At 39.7% G+C, this 17,981-nt stretch overlaps 1 protein-coding gene across 1 annotated transcript in view; it reads left to right on the forward strand.

Annotated features, from left to right (window-relative positions):
• Positions 1–16,626, forward strand: part of IQGAP1 (IQ motif containing GTPase activating protein 1) — a 53,942-nt gene extending 37,316 nt beyond the window's left edge. The window contains exons 26-38 of the mRNA XM_058811809.1: positions 585–809; positions 2,041–2,181; positions 2,270–2,354; positions 4,514–4,746; positions 5,487–5,619; positions 5,996–6,098; positions 7,598–7,733; positions 9,060–9,147; positions 9,565–9,777; positions 10,824–10,990; positions 12,622–12,744; positions 13,622–13,730; positions 15,197–16,626. Coding sequence (XP_058667792.1) covers positions 585–809; positions 2,041–2,181; positions 2,270–2,354; positions 4,514–4,746; positions 5,487–5,619; positions 5,996–6,098; positions 7,598–7,733; positions 9,060–9,147; positions 9,565–9,777; positions 10,824–10,990; positions 12,622–12,744; positions 13,622–13,730; positions 15,197–15,310 — 1,870 coding nt within the window. The 3' untranslated portion in view covers positions 15,311–16,626. The remainder of the gene's footprint in view (positions 1–584; positions 810–2,040; positions 2,182–2,269; positions 2,355–4,513; positions 4,747–5,486; positions 5,620–5,995; positions 6,099–7,597; positions 7,734–9,059; positions 9,148–9,564; positions 9,778–10,823; positions 10,991–12,621; positions 12,745–13,621; positions 13,731–15,196) is intronic.
• The last annotated feature ends 1,355 nt before the right edge of the window (positions 16,627–17,981 follow it).

The raw sequence follows: 17,981 nt of genomic DNA on the forward strand, positions 1-17,981 counted from the left end.
ACAACATGGCAGCTACTTCTGATCTGATGCAAAGTCATTCTAAAATTCAGTCTAATCTCAATTCTCCAGTGTCTGATTATAAATATGTCCAACAAAGTGCAAACTCAGGCTTTAGGAGCCAGGAAGAGAGCTAAATCTAAGCTGTCTGGATTTGCAAAAACTAATGAGGAGTCTGAAATCTCTGTTGTTTGGCACTTCTATTTCCTGTCAGTGTTAGAAACTCTGGCTGTCCTCAGACATGTTTTGTTGGATTGCTTAGGCCTTAGGTGCTCAGTGTAACATGACTTACATGACTGTAACTCAAAGTGTGAGTTTGAGTTACATGACTTAACAATGCAGAGTGGCACAACTTGCTGTGAGGAAGAATATGCAATGAACTTTTTAAGGAACTACCCTCAAGCATTTTTGGGAATGCTTTTTAAGCATGAAGGTGCCTTGAAACAAATAACAATTTCTAAAAAACATGTGTGTCTCCCCCCACCACCCCACCCCCAAAGTTATGCTTGGAACAGTAGTCCAGGGAAGCGTAGGCAGTGACAGAGTTATGCATACCTAAAATTTCATATGGATTCTTTCTTCTTCAGATCAAAAGTAGACCAGATACATGAAATTGTGACTGGGAATCCTACTGTTATTAAAATGGTGGTAAGTTTCAATCGCGGTGCCCGTGGTCAAAATGCCCTGAGGCAGATCCTTGCACCAGTTGTGAAGGAAATCATCGATGACAAGTCACTTAATATCAAAACTGATCCTGTGGATATTTACAAGTCTTGGGTTAACCAGATGGAATCTCAAACTGGAGAGGCCAGGTATGGGACCTGTTAATACTGTATTTTTCTAAACATTGCTTAGCTGCTTTGCATTGCTCAGTTAGTCATTCAAAACTTGCCTCCTTGACTCCACTGCATGCATCTGCCAACTGTCTTGTCAAGACAGCTTTCATCTGAGAGTTCTAAAGTTCTTACTCTGGTTATGGTGCTGAGAGTATTGAACAGGAATGTCATTAAATTATGGAAAAAGAAGTACTCTTTGGTATTTTCCTATGTTAACTTGATAGTTAGCTATGAGATGCCCTCTAACGTAAAATAGTGTATTGTAAGAAAATGTATTTGGAAATTGTTTCCATGTCAGTCCCTGTTCATGTCATGCTTGGCCTGTGCAAACACGTACTGTTCTCAAGCACACAAAGCCGCTCTTGCTGGCAGGAACCATCACATTGCGTTTAATTCTCCTTGGTCCTAATATCTTTCTAATTAATATCAGCCATTGATGACAAATTTATATTCAGCTATGTGATTTTGTGTCATTCTGGTTTCTTTTTCTTCGGTGGTTGTGATTTGCTAGGACTTGAGGATTTTGTTGTGTTATTGGGATTTTTTAATGTATTAAAAAAAAAAAAGCAAAAGCCATACAGATGAATGACTTCCTCTATATCTAAAACAGTTGTATACATTTGCACACTTTATGCAAAATTCTGGATATGGTAAAAATGGAAGTGATGATGTGTATTCCGCTTCTTCTCTATACATGAGATTTAGGATACACCTTTATGAATTATCATTTGTTTGTGTTCACTGGAATACTATGCAGTAGTTTCAGCTGATTGAAAAAAGGATAACCATTCCTTCAGCAGCATGTTATATTGATTTTATGGATGCTGCTCTGCTTGTGTCCAAGTTTTCATCATCTTAATACTCAAATGTGTAGCTTTCATTTTCACCAATTCGCAGTCTGAAGTACCACTATGTATAATGAGTGGTGCTTTTTTTGCCTGGTGTGCATGCTGTAAAAAAGATTCAATTTTGAGTTAGCTGGGTCTTTCTCTCAGTGGCCAGCACAAGGGAAAGTAAAGGAAGTAAAAGCAAAAGAATTTCAGTTCTGACGGTGCCAAACAGGTTAATTAAAAGCAGTGCATAATTTTTTGCAGCGAAGTGAATATAAGTTTCTGGTTTTGGCAGTGAATATGTTTCAGGCTATCAGTTCTTGAAGTGTACTAGCCTGAGGAATACTCTCCTTTATATGTCTGACTTTTTCAAATAGCAAACTGCCATATGATGTTACTCCTGAGCAAGCCCTAAGTCATGAAGAGGTGAGGACGCGCCTGGATGCCTCAATCAGAAACATGAGGACAGTGACAGACAAGTTCCTTTCTGCCATTATTAGTTCAGTGGACAAAATCCCGTGAGTCTGATGCACCACTGTTATCCCTGTGAAGTTGCTGGTGTCTTCATGCTTGCAGCAGTCTTATTTGACCTTTTCTTTCTCTCAGGTATGGAATGCGTTTCATTGCCAAGGTCCTAAAAGACTCCCTGCATGAGAAGTTTCCTGATGCTGGTGAGGATGAGCTTCTGAAGGTGAGGATCTATACACCTTTGTAAGGAATTGCCAGCCGAATTGGCTGTGGCGAGCTCATCTCATTCTTCTCTCTTGTTAGGTGTATGTTTGGAGAGGAGCGCATGTAAACCTATTCATTTACCTCTACAGATAGAAAATATTTCACATCAGGCTATTGACGTCATCTTCATACACATCGCTTGAGATGTAATACATTGTTTAGAAGGAAGTATCCTGATGCTTCTGTTTTGTTTTTAGTATCTTGGGCATTTGGACCTTTAGGTTTCTTGACCTGGGGTTTACTGTTGCTCCTAGAAAATAAACCTTGGGTTAACTAGTGTGATCACTGCCTGCTGCTCCTTCCTTAAAGAGACAAGTTAAAAAGTCTGTGTGCCAAATTCTTAATGCCCCATCTGGAACACACTGGGATATTTTGACGGCACTATGTAGAATTGCTTCCCATGATGCCTGGTCAGTTTTGTATTTTGCATTTCAGTTGGTTTGGAGAACTAAAAGGATCCTAATATTAGTTGCTCTTAGATGACTACAGCATCGGGGTTTTTGTTGAAATTTCGTTGATTTTGTGGCTTCTGGGAAATTCTGACTTTATTCCCATGAATGCTTTACTTTTTAATATACAATATATAGTTTGGTTATTAGAATACTTGACAACGTCTCTTTAAGCTTTTCTGCCTCTGCTTCATTACAAAATAATTACCAATCTGAATGCTGTTTTCTTCTCTCTTCTAGTTCTGTGCTTTCCCATTCTGAGACATCGGTTCTTTCTATGCAGGTGAATTAATTTCTTCCATCTGTAAATTTGGGTGGAAAACTGCAGGTTTTGTTAATCCTCATGGAAATAATGTAACTGTCCACATGAAAGTCAAAACTGCAGTTGCGTGCAATACCTACCTGTAGATTTTTTTTAGCAACTGAAGATTCTCATATAATATACTGTTCTTTTTGCCCCACAAGTTCAAATGTCATTAATTCAATTTCTTTCATGGTTGTTTTTTTCTTTTTACTGGCAGTAAGCAGACTGTTAATGGTCAGCAGACTGTTAACATCCCACAGCATAATTTGTGAGAGTACAGCAGAGGCTTGCATAAAACACTTGTCCAAACATGGCCTGACTGAAACCAGTTATTAATTTCTGGGACTTACCAATGGCTAGGTTTTTTCTCTGTGTTTTCACCTGTTTGTTCAGACCCCAATCTCTTCCATGCATTTTAGTCACATGAAAAGCAGGTGAAGCCAAGGTTCAGTGACCTGGCCTTCTGCAAATGAGCATGTGGTGAGAGAGCTTTTGCTTTAAATCAGCACGGTGAGTTAATACCTTTCCTTGCTAGAATTACTTTTGGCAAAATACCCAGCACAGGGTAGAAGAATATTGTGAGCATATGGATAATGTGATAATCTTTATTTGTAGTTCTTTGCTCACATTTGACTAGGTAAATTGGATTTTCAAAGCATCCAATGCCATTTGTTTTCTGTACTTCTGATTTTCTTACTTCTGGATTAAATGGCTTCTCACTAACTAGGGATTTGTGCCAGAATATCTTGCTGGGTTATAGAAGAAGGCTTTTACTCTGAAAGAGAGAAGGGCGCTTTGGACAAGAAATGGAAAATCATTTCCTCAATTTACCTTCTTGTGTGCCATTCTTCTTCCCTATTTTTTCTTTGTCAGAGATGGCAGCCAGTGCTTTATGCTTCTTTAAAAATCGGCTCTTGTTCTACACTGAAACTTCATTATCAGATTCCTCTATATTGTGGTCATTCTGCCCTCTGTTAGGCTAATTCAGTTGCATTTAATTCTCCTGACAGACTCTCTCATGCTCATATCAGTAGTTCATTGGTAACTTGTAGTATCTCCTATCCGTACATTTTTGTAAGTTGCAGTTCTAAATCTTTACGCATAGGAATATCTGCTGCTGTATTGTCCTGTGACTGATGGTGCTCAGGCTTTCCTCTGTGTTGACTTTCCTATTGCATCTTTATGATATTGGTTTTTTTTAACACTGTAGATCTTTTGGGATGGTGTGTGCTTCTGTACAGCAGAACCTTTGTGTTGGAAAGAAGCTTACAAGAAAATAATTTATCTAAACACAGAGTAGTTTCAATAAAATTTGGTTGGGTCCTGTACTTTTGTTTATTGATACATTTCTTCTTTCTTTCCCAGATTGTGGGCAACTTACTCTATTATCGCTACATGAATCCAGCTATTGTTGCACCAGATGCATTCGACATCATCGACCTTTCAGCTGGAGGTCAGCTGACGACAGATCAACGCAGAAACCTCGGTTCCATTGCAAAGATGTTACAGCATGCTGCATCCAATAAGATGTTCATGGGAGACAATGCTCATCTAAGCATCATTAATGAATACCTGTTGCAGTCATACCAGAAATTCAGGTAGAAGAACGTAGCTAATTAAGTTGGGAAGTTTGTAGAAGGGTAACATTGCAAGTAAAAAGGGAAAACAGTAAATTTAGAATATGAAAAATTCTGTCTCTGTCAAATATACAGTTTATTTAAAGTAAAAGATTTCAGTCCAGACTGCCACAAGCATCAGTGACAATGGGAGATAAAATATATACCTGGGATTTATGAACAATGGATTCTATTTTCATGAGATTGCAAAGTCAAGAGTTTCAAGTGTCCAAAATAAAGGTTGCTTTTGCACGTGCTTATTACAGTACTTTGGACAGGACATACATTCTTCTGTCCTGTGTGAACCCTGGTTGCATATGAAAATCTAGTGGTGATGAGGAATAAAGCAGGTTGGCATTTAGCTATTCATGTAGTTGAAGTAAGGTTTTGTTTAAGAATTGTCATATCTCCTGTCTTTTGGAAAAAGGGTAACCAGAGGTAGTTGGGGGCAAAGGATGATAATGCAGTGGAGGCAGGAGAATGAGATCACTGAAGGCAGTTCTGTCAATTTTGAAAATGACCAAATGTCAACATGGCCAGTATCAATTGATTGAATTTACTAGTTTGCTTCTGATGTGCTAAACTAAAGCTGCAAACTGTAGTATGCCATAGTGTACCATAGTTTAAAGGGGAGAGTCTATGCTTGAACTTGTCACAGGGAGGTAATACTCTTGACATATCTCAGAGTCATACTGAGTGTTCTCTCCTTCTTTGTTCTGAAGACGTTTTTTTCAGGCGGCCTGTGAGGTTCCCGAATTGCAGGATAAATTTAATATTGATGAATATTCAGACTTGGTGACTCTCACTAAACCAGTAATTTATATTTCTATCGGTGAAATCATCAATACACACACTGTAAGTATGCATTAGTCACAGTTGCTCCTTATAAGCAGTGTTTGTGAAGAAAATGCTGCTTCTGTCTGAAACACAAAGGTACCAAATACAAGGCCGAAAGTCGTAATGATTGTAGTTGGTGAGAGCTTGTTGGTTTATCGAATATAGTAGTTTAGGTACAGCTTCACTAAGTTTCTTTGGAAAGCATTTGAGTATTTTCACATTATTGTCACGATTTTGTCAATATTGTGATATTGACACAGCTCTGAATATTGACATTGCTGCTTTGGAGTTCAGTGATTTTTTTCTAAAAGATACCAGCCTAAAGTAATGAAATTCTACTGTCTAGAAAAGGATATATTGTTAAAACATTATTGTTTTTTTTCTATTCATCTAGTTGCTCTTAGACCATCAAGATGCAATTGCTCCTGAGCACAATGATCCAATTCACGAGCTGCTGGATGATCTCGGAGAGGTTCCTACAATTGAGTCTTTAATAGGTGGTCTAGTTTATTCTGCTAAAGTGATATGTGATATTACCTGAAATGACTTAAAGTGCAGTAAAGAAACAGTAAGAAATCATCACAAGTCCTTCGGGAGGACATGCTCTAAAAAGCAGCTGCAGATTTGTTGCAGTATATTTTCTCTGCATAATTTACTGCCCTAAAAAAAACCAGGGGTTCTTTCTCTTCTCCCCACCCACCTCACCTTATCCCACTCTAGAAGTTTCCAGAAGACAGATGGATATTGACATATTTTCTTTGTTCCATTACACTGGAGCCATTTCTCTGTGCTTGTGTCCCTGTTCCAGTTTGTTTGCAAGGATCCGTCCTTACTGGAGACCTGTAGGTATTCCTTGCAGAGTGCAGTAATAAATGTATTAAATTGCATGTGTTCCTTTAAGAGTCTTTGGCATGTGGACAGGTGATCTTCCCCAACAGACAGGTAACATTTTTCCCCTCCTTTAGAGTTACTTTCCATAAGGAAAATAGAATTTTATTCCCTTCTGGCTGGGAAAAGAAGGAACTAACACTGCTAATCTGTGAAACTGTTCTGGAAACCTGAGACAGTTTACTGCTTCAGGATGTAACACATACTGGAAGGATGCACAAGTTTTTCTCCCTCATTGGTTTCTGTGTTGCAGTTATTTGAAGTTTCTAGTCTAGCAGAGGGGAGGGAGGCAAACCAGGCACAGTTTTTGGAGAAGATGCTCTGACAGCAAACACTAACCTTGAAGTTGCTTAATCAGAAAGGTTAGAATCTTCTAAAGGAATGATTGCAAGCACATTTTCTTCCAAGCACTGGCAAAGAACTGTAAGAGGCATTATCTGAACAAGCAGAGACCATGGGTTTAGCTAGAACTCGCCCTCCTTCCCCATTTCATTTCTCCTGTGTGCATTGTTTCACTGTGGCTAATATGTCAGATCTTCCTGCAACCCTTTAAGAAATGGGGGGAAAGCTACCAACTATTGTTCTGGTGAAAGTTCATGTGCAGTTAGAGGAAGAAAATTTCTTTTTGATGGGATAGTTTACTTAGTTCAAGAGATGATGATAGGCTCAGTTGCTAACAAGCTCTTTACTCTTACCTTGAAACATGCATTTTGATGAGGACATGGACATATGGGCATCATCACATTTTTGTTTTCTGCTTTTGGCAGTTCAGCCACTCTTCTAAGTGAGATACTGAGATAGAGTGTGGAATGCATGTAAATCTTTAAGGCATTCAAAGTGGTGACTTTGTGGTGCTTTTCTGGCTGGTGCGTTCTCTCAGATTTATTATGAAAAAGTCTGATATTCAAGATACAGTCTGATATATTCAAGAAAGTCTGATATATTCAAGATGATGTCTTTAAAAGTTGGTTTGGGTTTTGAAGTGTCCTTTGGACAGTATAGGAAGCAGTCTAATTTCTCTGTGTCTGTTATGGGAACAATTACGAAGTCCTAACAGTTAAGAAGGTAAAGAATGTGATTTAATCTATAAACTCTCTCTGCTTGGCAGGGGAAGGTTCTGGCAATGTTAATGACCCCAACAGGGAAATGCTAGCAAAGACTGAGGTTTCTCTCACACTCACTAATAAATTTGACGTTCCTGGTGATGAGAATGCAGAGATGGATGCGAGAACAATTCTTTTGAAGTAAGTAGGAGATAACTGCCTGGTATGTTACTTAAAAGAAGGAGCAACTGGAATTTTACCAGTTAATCAGCATGTGAAAATGAGAGCATTGAGGCATAATTTAAGGAAATGTGGGGGGTCTGTTACTCCAAATACACTGAGATTGTAGTCATGTCCTTTTCCATGCTGTGGCATGACTTTTAATTGATGAAGACTTACAGCCTTTTTGAGAAGCATAGGTCTTATAACCTAAAGGAAAGAGAGCAATGGGCTGTTATTTTATCTCACCGCAAAATTATTATTTCCGCAATAATAATTTTATTATTGCCAGAATATTTATTCTGGAAAACCTGTAACTAGCAGTGACTCTTGGCTGGTTTTAAGCAAATCCCTATTGCTGAGATGTACAAAGCAGTGACCTGATGTTCAAATGCATGCTTACCTCCTCTTATGCATTCCTGCTCAGATGGCAGTTTGAAAAATCTTTGCTCAGCATGTACTAGGTGTAGGCAGACAAATCATCTCCCATGAGAAGATTTTGTCTCCAAAAATAACTTTTACCGGACTTCTTAAATGATACATCAGTATTTTCCTACCCACCAGACAAAGGTCACATTGATTTCAAAAGTAAAGATTTACCAGCTGCACTGGTAGTCATTTAAGTTGTGGATGATGAGGAAGGTGCGTATGCGATGCACTTTGTGTGATTCCAAAAATAATTCCAGCTGGACTACAGAGATGCTATTTGGTTTTATTGTGTGGCTTAAGGACAGAAGTGCTTCACAGTGGACACTGACTGTGATTAAATCTCAGCTCAAATCAAGGAAATGACCCTGTCTGTTGCCAGGCTGAACTTGAGATCTACCTGTCTCCCATCCACATAAGAAAATAATCCTTCTGAGTTTTTTGATACCTGTTACAGATCACTGAAGCATGCTTATGGATGGATAATATTACAGAGCTTTTCTGGTTGCACAGATGGGCTGTGGCTGCTACCTGCATTATCATTCACCTTGAATGCAGTTTCTGTGGTCCACCTGGCAGTACTGGGACTACCTTCTAATATATGGGGTAGCCTCCTTGCTGTTTGAAGAAGTTTTGGGAAGCAAATTGTGCATATTACAGAGAGGAACCTTTCGAGGAACCAGTTTCCAATAACGCACTGTCCAAAACGTAAAGTGCTTGTCAGGGTTCTGGTCTAGTTTAGCCTATGCCTACCTGAGTACTTATCCAGTAATAATCTGACTTTAAATAAATCAGTAGCATTGGTATTGTTGCAGAACAGAAAAGTATTAAAGGTCTTTCTATTTAATTTTTTTTCTTCTATTATCCTTGATCTCTTTACAGCACAAAACGTTTAATTGTTGATGTAATCCGCTTCCAGCCAGGGGAGACGCTGACTGAAATTTTGGAAACTTCAGCTACCTCAGAGCAAGTATGATGCTGTTTGTCTGTGCTGGTTTTAGACTTGGAAATCATAATCTATCTAGATATATGTGAGATTCTCCATTTAAGTATTGCAGTGACACTGTCTCCACTGATGATGGAGCAGAGTGTTAAGATAATCAGGAGGGTGTACAGTGGAAGTAAATTGTACGTGTGAATCTTACTCCTGCAGCAGTTGCTAGAAACTGTTTATGTAGAAGACCACTTTAGATGATAGATAGGCTTCTCCTGGTCCCCATATGTAGAATGTGTTCATCAAAATCTGTTCATTCGAATCAGTATGGGAATTGCCAAGCAAAACTCTTTATCCTGTGTTATGCCAGAGATCAGACAATCTGTCTCTGCTTCTTTTTGTCTTGTTGTAATTGATCTGCTTATGAACTTGCAGGTTTTTGTTTTCTTCTAGGAAGCAGAGCATCATAGAGCTATGCAGAAACGGGCCATTCGTGATGCTAAAACTCCTGATAAGATGAAAAAATCTGTCTCTGTAAAGGAAGATGGCAACTTGAATCTCCAAGAAAAAAAAGAAAAAATCAAGGCAGGCCTGAAGAAGTTGACAGAACTAGGGCCAGTGAATGCCAAAAATAAATACCAGGAACTAATTAATGACATTGCAAAGGTATACCATTTGATGGTTTCCTAGTAATGATAGTTTTCCCAGTTTCCAGCTTTGTGAAACTGGCATGAGTTTTCAGAGGGAGAGTAAGGTTTTTAGTAGCTAATTTATAGAGAACAATCATGCCTTTTGTTGCAGCATTTCCAGCTCTTGGCATGTGGAAAGTCCTTTACTTTTATACAGTGTTTCTGTTCTCTCAAACGACTGCGTTGCCTGGTTCTCAGATACTTTAAGAAAAAACTTAATAGCTTGGAAGGGAGGTCCTGATGTGTGATGTGTTTTTCTGCTCTATTTCACTAATTCAAGTAGTGCCTCTACAAGCTTAGTCACTCAAAGAAGTTCTGCTCATAACTCTAAGACATCCTAATTGTTATTTTGATTTAAATGTGCCTGTTAAATAATCCCTAAATTATGAGGAGAGTTGCTATGAAAAACTTACAAAAGAGATCCAGTACTGTTGTATATTGCTACAGTGACAATATATTTTACATCACATTGTTTACTGAAAAACTATTTGGGAAATGTTACGTAAGTAAACCAACTAAATAATCACCTTTAGGGATTTGATAAGAATTAATTGTACTATAGATTATACGTGTCACAAATTAAAGTATCAGTCAATGAATGTAGTGTTTTCTTGTTGAGATATTAAGGCAAGTGATACTTAAACGCTGACTGACAAAGAAAAATAATGAAGTCTGTGTGCTGCTATGGTTCTTGCGCTCGATTTGTAAGGTACTTTCCAGTGCTGGCAGAATTACTGCTTTTATCTCATGGGCTTTCAGTGCCTACTCTAGTCATTGCAACTAGAACAGAACTGAAGTTTGAGAAAGCCACAGAAGGTGCAACTTTGTAGAGTTACTTAGTTCCACAAATAGTCATAACAGAGAAAAAGCTGTGACACTTAAACTGGGGCAAGTGCAAGTGAGTGCTCAAGCCTTGCATTGAAGCAAAATCAAATTGTGTGTTTCAAGTACTCAGTGGCTCTGGGACTGAGCACCTGGAGAGCTCAAATCACTGTTAAGTCTCTGCCTTTCTTTGTGCTGTAGGATATCAGAAATCAGCGTAGATACCGTCAGAGAAGAAAGGCGGAGCTAGTGAAGCTGCAGCAGACATACAGTGCCTTGAACTCCAAAGCTACTTTTTATGGAGAACAAGTAGATTATTACAAAAGTTACATAAAGACCTGCTTGGATAACTTGGCCAGCAAGGGCAAGTAAGTATCTTGGAACTGTAGAACCATAAAATGGTTTGGTTTTGAGGGGACCTTTAAAGACAATCTGGTTCCCACCGCCCTGCCATGGGCAGGGACACCTTGCACTAGACCGGGTTGCTCCAAGGCCCATCCAGCCTGGGCTGGAACAGTTCTGGGATGGGGTAGCCACAGCTTCCCAGGCAACTTGTCCCGGGGCCTTACCACCCTCACAGGAAGCTGTTGACTGCAATTCTTTGAGTGTGACCATCCAGTTGATCCTTATCCATCAAGTGGTCCATCTATCAAATCCCTTTTTCTTCAGTTTAGACACAAGGATGTTGTGTGGAACATTGTTGAATGCTTCTCCACAAATACAGGTAGATGATTGTCAGTCAGAAATGGAGAAGAAGTAGAAAACCTCATCCAGAAATGGTATATTAACCCTGTTGTAGCAGATCACCAAATGGGCCGGGCACCTGAGTGAAGGTATATTGGCTGTCACCAATTACCTCCTTGTTTTTCATGTATCTTAGCACAGTTTCTAGGAGGACCTTGCCAGTCACAGAAGTGATACAGATTGTATCTTCCTTATTTTCCTTCTCCAGTTGATATGAGCTTGACTGGAATGCCACATTTTCTCATACATGGTGGATAGTGGCTTAGCCACTTCTTCCACTGGTTCCCCGAGGACCTGTCTCATCAGGGTCCATGGACTTCCACACCTTCAGATTCCTTAGATGGTCTTGAACCTCATGACCTGCAGCAGGTGGTTCCACGGCCCTAGAGGTGCTTCTTACAAGAAAGCATGTGTTGCTAAGAAGAACCATGATGCTATCTGCTGAAAGCTCCTTGTCCAAGCTCTTTCCCACAGCAATAGTCTTAGCAAAAGGGTCTCAGCAGCAGTAAGAAAATACAGGGTGAGGCCCTTGCCATGAATGGTGTCAAAAAGATAATCTTGAAAGATTTTTTGTTCCCTTTGGGAGAAGATAGTGCGGAGAGTCCAGTGGTACAAACGTTGTTGTCCACATAGGCACTTACTGCTCAGTCAGTCTGTCCTGTTATCCTTATTAGAATGAAAATAACATAGTTACCTACAAAGAAACCCTTGATCACAAATTGTCCCCATTTCTATGCCAAATGAAGTCAGCTGTTACAGTGCTAGACAAATTAGATTTTCTGGGGGGGAAAAAAAGTTGTTGTCTTCTCCTGTCATATGTGAGAATGTGAACCCTTTTTGTTTGCAGAATGAAAATACAAGCAAGTTTCTGAGTAGTCTCAGCTTTTCTCCATGTCAGTTGTCATTAGACCCCATTTTGCCTAATGAGAGATGGTATTGCTTTTTATGAAGTACCATATCCTTAGGTTTTGGGTAGGATTTTTTTGGTTTTGTTTTTTTGATTGGTTTTTGTTTGCTTTGGTATTATTATTATTCTGCTTAAATGTTAGTGGTAAATAGTAGAAAATTAAGGATCTGATCTGGGCTACCAGTGCTTTGTGGGTAAACTGACTAGTAGAAGTACATAATTATCTATCATTAGTTACAGTTCTTTAGCTGTACTGATTCTATGCCCTCTTTCAAATAGAATTGAAAATTTACTGCAGTGTCTTTACTTGTGACCTTCTAATTTGTTTGGTTTGTCTTTTTTCCCCAGAGTCTCCAAGAAACCTCGAGAGATGAAAGGCAAAAACAGTAAAAAGATTTCTCTGAAATACACAGCAGCTCGACTTCATGAGAAGGGAGTGCTTTTAGAGATTGAGGACCTGCAAGGTAACCAGTGAGTATCTATTATTTAAAACTCTTTAGAGCTAAATAACCTTTTTGGAGGAAAAGGAAAATAGATATGCTGAATTCCTGTCTTTTTCTTAGAACTAGTCTAGGTGCTGATAGTTGAGGACCAGAAATTTTGAGATCTCTTTGAGGCTGTGTGACATTGTCTCGCAATTCTGTTATTTGAATTTTAGTGTTATTGGTAGACTTAGTTATTGAAGCTGGAAAAGTTGCTTTGATGACCTAGGCTGGCATCCCTAGGGCCAAGACACCTTGCATAGTGATCACTCTTCAGTTCTCTTTTTCTGGTTGGAGCAAAGCAATTCTTTGATTGAGAAGTGTAATGTGATTTAAACATGACATCGTCTTTCCCCCAACCGTTTCTCTGTCACCTCCACAGTTATGGGAGGGTACCTCCTTGGGTGAATTGTTATTATGCCTAACAGCTTCCATTGCTGAAAAGTCAGCTTTATGCTAGCTTGAGTTTTTCCAGCTGTAGTTTGCTAGCCTTGAGAAGCTGGCATGTCTTGTGTGGAATATAGAGGAGCTGGCTGTTACTAGAATTTTTTCACCTCTGAGTCATACTTTGTACTCGGTGCACTAAATGAGGCATAAATATGTGGCACTAAAGTAGACTGCTTAGATTTTGCAAACTAAATTAAATGACCCTGTTTCCTGCTATGCTTCTGTGAAGATAGGATTTACCGGACATAGAATCTGTTAGGCTTCTGTTCATTGTTGTATTGAGTCTCTTTGGCTTGTATGGGCTCATTTCAAATGGGGATAATAGAATAAAGAGTTAAGAAGAGAATTTTTAAAAATTTGTCTTCAGGTTTCATCTCATATATTCCCTCCCTGTGATTTGTCATTTCTCAACTTCATAGGTTTAAAAACGTGATTTTTGAAATCAGTCCAACAGAAGAAGTGGGAGATTTTGAGGTTAAAGCAAAATTCATGGGTGTACAGATGGAAACGTTTATGTTACATTATCAGGTAAGAACTGTCCTGTTTAATAGTCTCGTGTAAGTTCCCGTGCCAGTCTCTTCATCAAAATAGCAGTGACACATTTTTTGCCTAAATGGTCTGAATAATGCTCTCAAAAATAACCCATTTATTGCAGATGAAACAGATGCAACACATACAGGGGATCCAAACTGCTTTTTGTTTATTTGCTAATGAAAGCCTGTTGTCGGTCTGTGTTCTTAATTATGTATACACATACACACACAAAACAAAAACTTGCATTTTCAACAATTTGCTGCTACAGCGGAGAGCTTTGGAGTCTGTGGCACCTAGGCTTGTGTGTGATGGCTTCAGCCAGTCATTGTGTATTGGTATTCTTTCTGCTACTCTACACTTACCCATTTGTTTCCGGTTCTTAAGTGTCCTCCTTAGGTGTCAGCCTCTACTTAGGCCACCAGAACAGGCATGCCGACTTCACGGTTCCCTGTTCTTTTTCTCATGCCAGTATTTTCACACCTGGTGTCTCTGTCCCTTTCTTTCCCCACTCCCTGTGCATCTTGGTCTTTAGGTTTGTTAGTTGTGGAAGCCTCAGGCCTTTCAAAACAGATTGTGTGCAGTAGCACTGTGCATTGCAGTTAGTCCATGCCAGCTTGGCTGCTGGGATGGACAGCTGCCTCACACCTTTTGTTTGCTTTGAGGGCTCCCCTAGTAAGTTCCGGTCCTAATCTGTCAGAGCTGGTCATTAACTTGTTGGTTTGTGGGGCTACCCAAGGTCACATGGTTTACTATACCAGTATGCCTTTGTAGCGCTGCCCTGCAGATAAAGCAGATGTTGTCAGAGGACAGCACAAGGGATACAACATCACACACGTCCACCCATATGCCCACACCTACCCACTGTGTTACTTGCAGGAGTGGGATTGCGGAAAGAATTTAATCAGTGAGACAAAATCAGTGCAGGTGCATTGCTGACAAAGCAAAGTATAACTAGAAATACCACCCACGTAAACACCTGAGAGGTTGAATCGACATCATATGCATACTGACTGAGATGCCTTTTCTTTTTGCGCCGTAGATTGAAGCGCTGTAAGCCACTTCCCTGAGATCTGTGGCCACTAAAACTTTCAGAAAGGGACACTGTGGAATGTTGTAATGCTTCATGGGTACATGATAGAATTAGGCACATAGGAAACCTAAATGTTCTAAATGTTTATGGCTACTGTGCAAATGACAAGGCTGGAGATGGCTGGTCTTCTATTTCTGTTCTCTTTTGTAATTTTTTTAAACCCACTGCTTAAAATAATCAAGACCTTTAATGTCTTAGAATGACTATTTTTTTCACAGTAAAAGTGGCTCTTTAATAAGTCTCTTGCTTTTCTATGTTATGCTGTGTACTTTTTTGTTGATATTCCTTAAGATCTACTGTACTACAGGGTCTTATATATTCTCTGTCAGCTCTTGACAATTCTTCACTCATTAAGATAGTCTCTTTGCAGGATCTCTTGCAGCTGCAGTATGAAGGTGTTGCTGTCATGAAGTTGTTCGACAGAGCAAAAGTGAACGTCAATCTTCTGATCTTTCTTCTGAATAAGAAATTTTATGGGAAGTAACTGACCTCTGCCAGTAAGTCTGTGAAAGGGGAGATGGATAGAAACCTGCACATGCAACTTTTAATAATGTGGTGATGTATCAGTATATTCGCACCGTGTACTAATTGTGTCAAATGTATCATGAAGGAGGACTAAGAACCTCTTGGGAATTGACAACCCTGATTGAGTCTGCAGGGAGTTGGTTTCTTGTTTATTTATAGTCTTCCAACTTTGAAGATCCCCTTTAAAGAGGTTATTTTAGAATGTATTTTTACATGGGTTTGGCAATTCAACTAATATTCGAGTATACTTAGGCCATCTGAATGCTTAGTTTGCCTACTGTGTGCTTTATGAGGCTTGAGTTATTTTTGCCTGTGCAAAGAGAAAGCTGGCACTATATGGAGGTCTATTAGCCTCTTCCTGAGAACTAAAAAAGGGTTGCAGGTGGTATTTGGACTCCAGTTATTCTCAAGCAAAGATGACCAATGGAAAACATGGTTAAGATTCAGGTTATCCGTTTGTTTGCAAGCTTGCATTGGTAGAGGTGGCAGTTGCCAGTTGCCAAGATTAGAACTACTGTGGTCAGGTAATCAGTAAGCATAAAAAGTTATTGAGCTATTTGTGATGATGTACTACAGCCACATATAGCAGCTTAAGTGTCTCATTTTTCTCCATTTGCTTCTGTTTATCACATTGTAGTAATTTACAGGTGCACCCCTAATGGAGGGACCATGGAATGTATTTACTAGGGCTTATAGATGAAAAGATTTTTGTGGAAGGGGAGGGTAGCTGAAACAATTTCTTGTGACACGTTAACTTTTAATGTTGCTTGCAAAGCATTTGAAATGTAAAATTCACTTTTTTTTCCCCAGTTTAGAGCAATGTTATATATATATCTGTGTCTGATGCAATAAATGTTAGTTTTCTTCCTTGGACAAGTCTGTAGGTAGAGCCTGTCTCAAATAGATTAGCTTTTAAAAAGTTAATTTTTTTCTAGCTACACTCAAATTCCTTTATCTTTTATTATTTCATGGGGGTTTCGTCTGTGCTTTTTCACAGTGGTGGTGGTTGTTCTGTTATATCCAATAAAAATGCAGAGACTCTTACAAAATATAATTGACCTTTAAATTCATTTGCTTCAGCTGTTTCCCCAGTTTTTTCCTTCAGTTTTTTTTAACAGACACATCTCCTGCAAATTTCAAGTTGGCCTGCTTATTCAGGTTACTGTACAGAGTTTAAATGAACTTTTTGATCTACTCCGAGGCAAGTTCTTTCAGCTTATGTCTTTTTTTCTCATGAAAGACGCTCCTAGTATTTGGAATGTCCATGCTACTGAGTATAACTTTTCTGTAGTTCTCTTGGAAGGAAATAAGTAAACTTGCTGGTGTTTATACTGTATTTAAACATACTCTAGTGTGTTTGGTGTATGTGTGGTCCAACCCAATAACAAAAACTGCTTACCAAGCCCAAGAAAGATGAAGCATATCAACCATTTAGCTTTTCCCTCGTGTTTTATCAGGGAGTTTATGGCCTTGCCGAGAGACAGATGATAATTAATGAGTTCTAGGCTGAACTGTGACAGTAACCAGTTCTGTTCATGGTTTATTGACACATTCATCAGCCACACTCTCCAGTAAGTCCTGGGGTTTGTTCCTGTTTTTTTTCAGCCTTATATCCAACTTTCCATCCCTTCTCTCTGTCCAGTGTGTCTTTGGTGTTCCTTTCTTGTCCTGTGTGCTTCCCCCTCCCGTTCCCTTTCACTACTTCAGTCTCTCTTGTTCTTGTTTTTCTTTCAAGAAACAAATACTCAATATTTATTAAGTAAATATTACTCAATCTCTCTCCTCTACTTTTTGTCTCTCTCCCTCCCTGCCCTCTTTATTTCTCCTTTCTTCCTCTCCTTTTTCCTTTGTCCTGGATGTGACTGTATTTCTTTGTCCCTCTCACTGTCCTTTTGTCCTGTACGTGTCTGCAGCTGCAGCCCAGCCCTTCTCCCTCATTGTACCCTTCTCTTGGTAAGCCTCTGACCTGCTGGCCATGCCGCTCTTTCTCCATTCCTCTGCTGCGCCTTGCCCGCCTTCCCCCCGCTCACCTGCCCGTGCCATGGTCACTTCCTCTCTCAGTCCTTGTTTCCCTCTTTGTCTCTGTAACCCTGTCCTTGCCGTGTGTGTAGCACTCTGTCTTTTTCTCTGTCCTCCTCCATGCCTCACTTGAGTTCCTTTCTATTCTCTGTGGCTCTGTGGTCTCCTTGTGCCATTGTTCCTCACAGAATCCTTGTGTTCCATTTGCTGTCCCTGCTCCTTTTTAATCTGTCTCTGTCATGCTACCCATCCCAGGGGTGTTTTGTTTGGCTTTTTTCTGTTAGAGTTTTTTGTTTGTTTTTTTTGGTGTGGTTTTTTGTTTGTTAGTTTTTGTTGTTGCTTTGGTTTTTGGGGGGTGTGTGGTCAATTTCATCCTGTACCCCATTCTTCCTTTTCTTCCTGTGTCCTCTCTGCTGTCACTCCCTATTTCTGCCTCTCGCCTGTGACAGCGAGGCTGGGGAGGAACTTCAACCCTTCTGGGGACTGCCCTCCTCTCTTGGTGGAGCAGTCCCTTTCTGGGGGGGATGTACATGTGGAAAGGGCTCGACTAAGTGCCACGCTGCTGTTCAGGTCAGTTTGACTCATTCTGTGCCTTCTTAAGGGGTGAGGAA

Source organism: Ammospiza caudacuta, chromosome 10 (assembly GCF_027887145.1).
Source record: "Ammospiza caudacuta isolate bAmmCau1 chromosome 10, bAmmCau1.pri, whole genome shotgun sequence".
Taxonomy (NCBI): domain Eukaryota; kingdom Metazoa; phylum Chordata; class Aves; order Passeriformes; family Passerellidae; genus Ammospiza; species Ammospiza caudacuta.